The sequence below is a fragment of the Aplysia californica genome, unplaced genomic scaffold (genome assembly GCF_000002075.1).
Source record: "Aplysia californica isolate F4 #8 unplaced genomic scaffold, AplCal3.0 scaffold01335, whole genome shotgun sequence".
NCBI classification, from domain to species: Eukaryota; Metazoa; Mollusca; class Gastropoda; order Aplysiida; family Aplysiidae; genus Aplysia; species Aplysia californica.
The window spans coordinates 125526-126816 of record NW_004798605.1 but is presented as its reverse complement, the minus strand read 5'-3'; the positions used below and the strand labels follow the sequence as shown (position 1 = coordinate 126816).

Below are 1291 nucleotides of genomic sequence, written 5' to 3'. Positions count from 1 at the left end.
AAATCTAGAGATATAGCAAAATAGAGAACAGATGGTGAACTAAAATCTAGAGATATAGCAAAATAGAGAACAGATGGTGAACTAAAAATCTAGAGATATAGCAAAATAGAGAACAGATGGTGAACTAAAATCTAGAGATATAGCAAAATAGAGAACAGATGGTGAACTAAAATCGAGAGATATGAAAAATAGAGAACAGATGGTGAACTAACATAGAGAGATATGGAAAAATAGAGAACAGATTTTGAACTTTAAAAAGTAGAGAGATAGACGGAAACCTATGATGAGACGTCTTGTGAGGCATAAACTCCTCAAGACTAACGTGAGCTGAACAAACAAACCACAGACGGAGAAAAAGACTCACTTCTGAGCATTGTACGGCGGAGGGCTGTGTTCCCTGTGACCTTGAGCCGCGGCCTCTCTGGAGGGTTGTCGCCACAGAGGGATCGGCTCCACGGCTGTGTGCACCGGCCGACTCTACACACACAAACAGACAGACAAACAAACAAAGTTTGAGAAAGACAATTCTGCACCACAACTTCACCAGACGTTCACCCCAACACAGCTTCACCATATGCTCAGCACAACACAACTACAAAAACACATGCACATACACACACACTCACAAACATAAATATACACACACACATACACACACACATCTACACACCACACACATACACACTACATACACACCCACAATCAACAATCAGCACTGGTAGGACCATGTGGTAAAAGCTCATTAATTTATAGATAGAGACACAGTCAAATAATATACATATAACTCGAGTCACAGTTAAATAATATACGTATAACTCGAGTCACAGTTAAATAATATACGTATAACTGCAGACACAGCAGAGCAGCGTTCCCCCAACTCACGTGGTATCCAGATGTTCCTTGCAGGCAGGCAATCTTCTGAATGGACTCATTGAGGCCGTTGTTCTGGTCAGCGAGGACGCCAATTCGGATCTGGTTCGCTTTCACCTGGTTCTTCATGTCTTGCACAATATCGCCAGACCCTGTCGAAGGCAAGGCGCCAGCTTGTATTTTGACAATGAATATGATAATCTTTATTTATCTCACAGGGAGAAATTTGTCTTGGTCGTTAACAATGGCAGTAGACGTTACAAAGGTTAGGTGCACTCACGCATACACCTAACAAGACTGGACATTAGTAAATACATGTCTCACGTGCTGGGCAACCCGCTCTGTAAAACATTCTCTCTCTCTCTCTCTCTCTCTCTCTCTCTCTCTCTCTCTCTCTCTCTCTCTCTCTCTCTCTCTCTCT

The 1291-nt window shown here is 42.3% G+C and overlaps 1 protein-coding gene across 1 annotated transcript in view; it reads right to left on the bottom strand.

Annotated features, from left to right (window-relative positions):
- Positions 1-364: 364 nt before the first annotated feature.
- LOC101859376 (coiled-coil domain-containing protein 157) overlaps positions 365-1291 on the bottom strand; it is a gene marked incomplete at its 3' end in the record, with an annotated part of 17003 nt that continues 16076 nt past the window's right edge. The window contains 2 exon segments of the mRNA XM_005112614.3: positions 365-477; positions 883-1022. Coding sequence (XP_005112671.2) covers positions 365-477; positions 883-1022 — 253 coding nt within the window.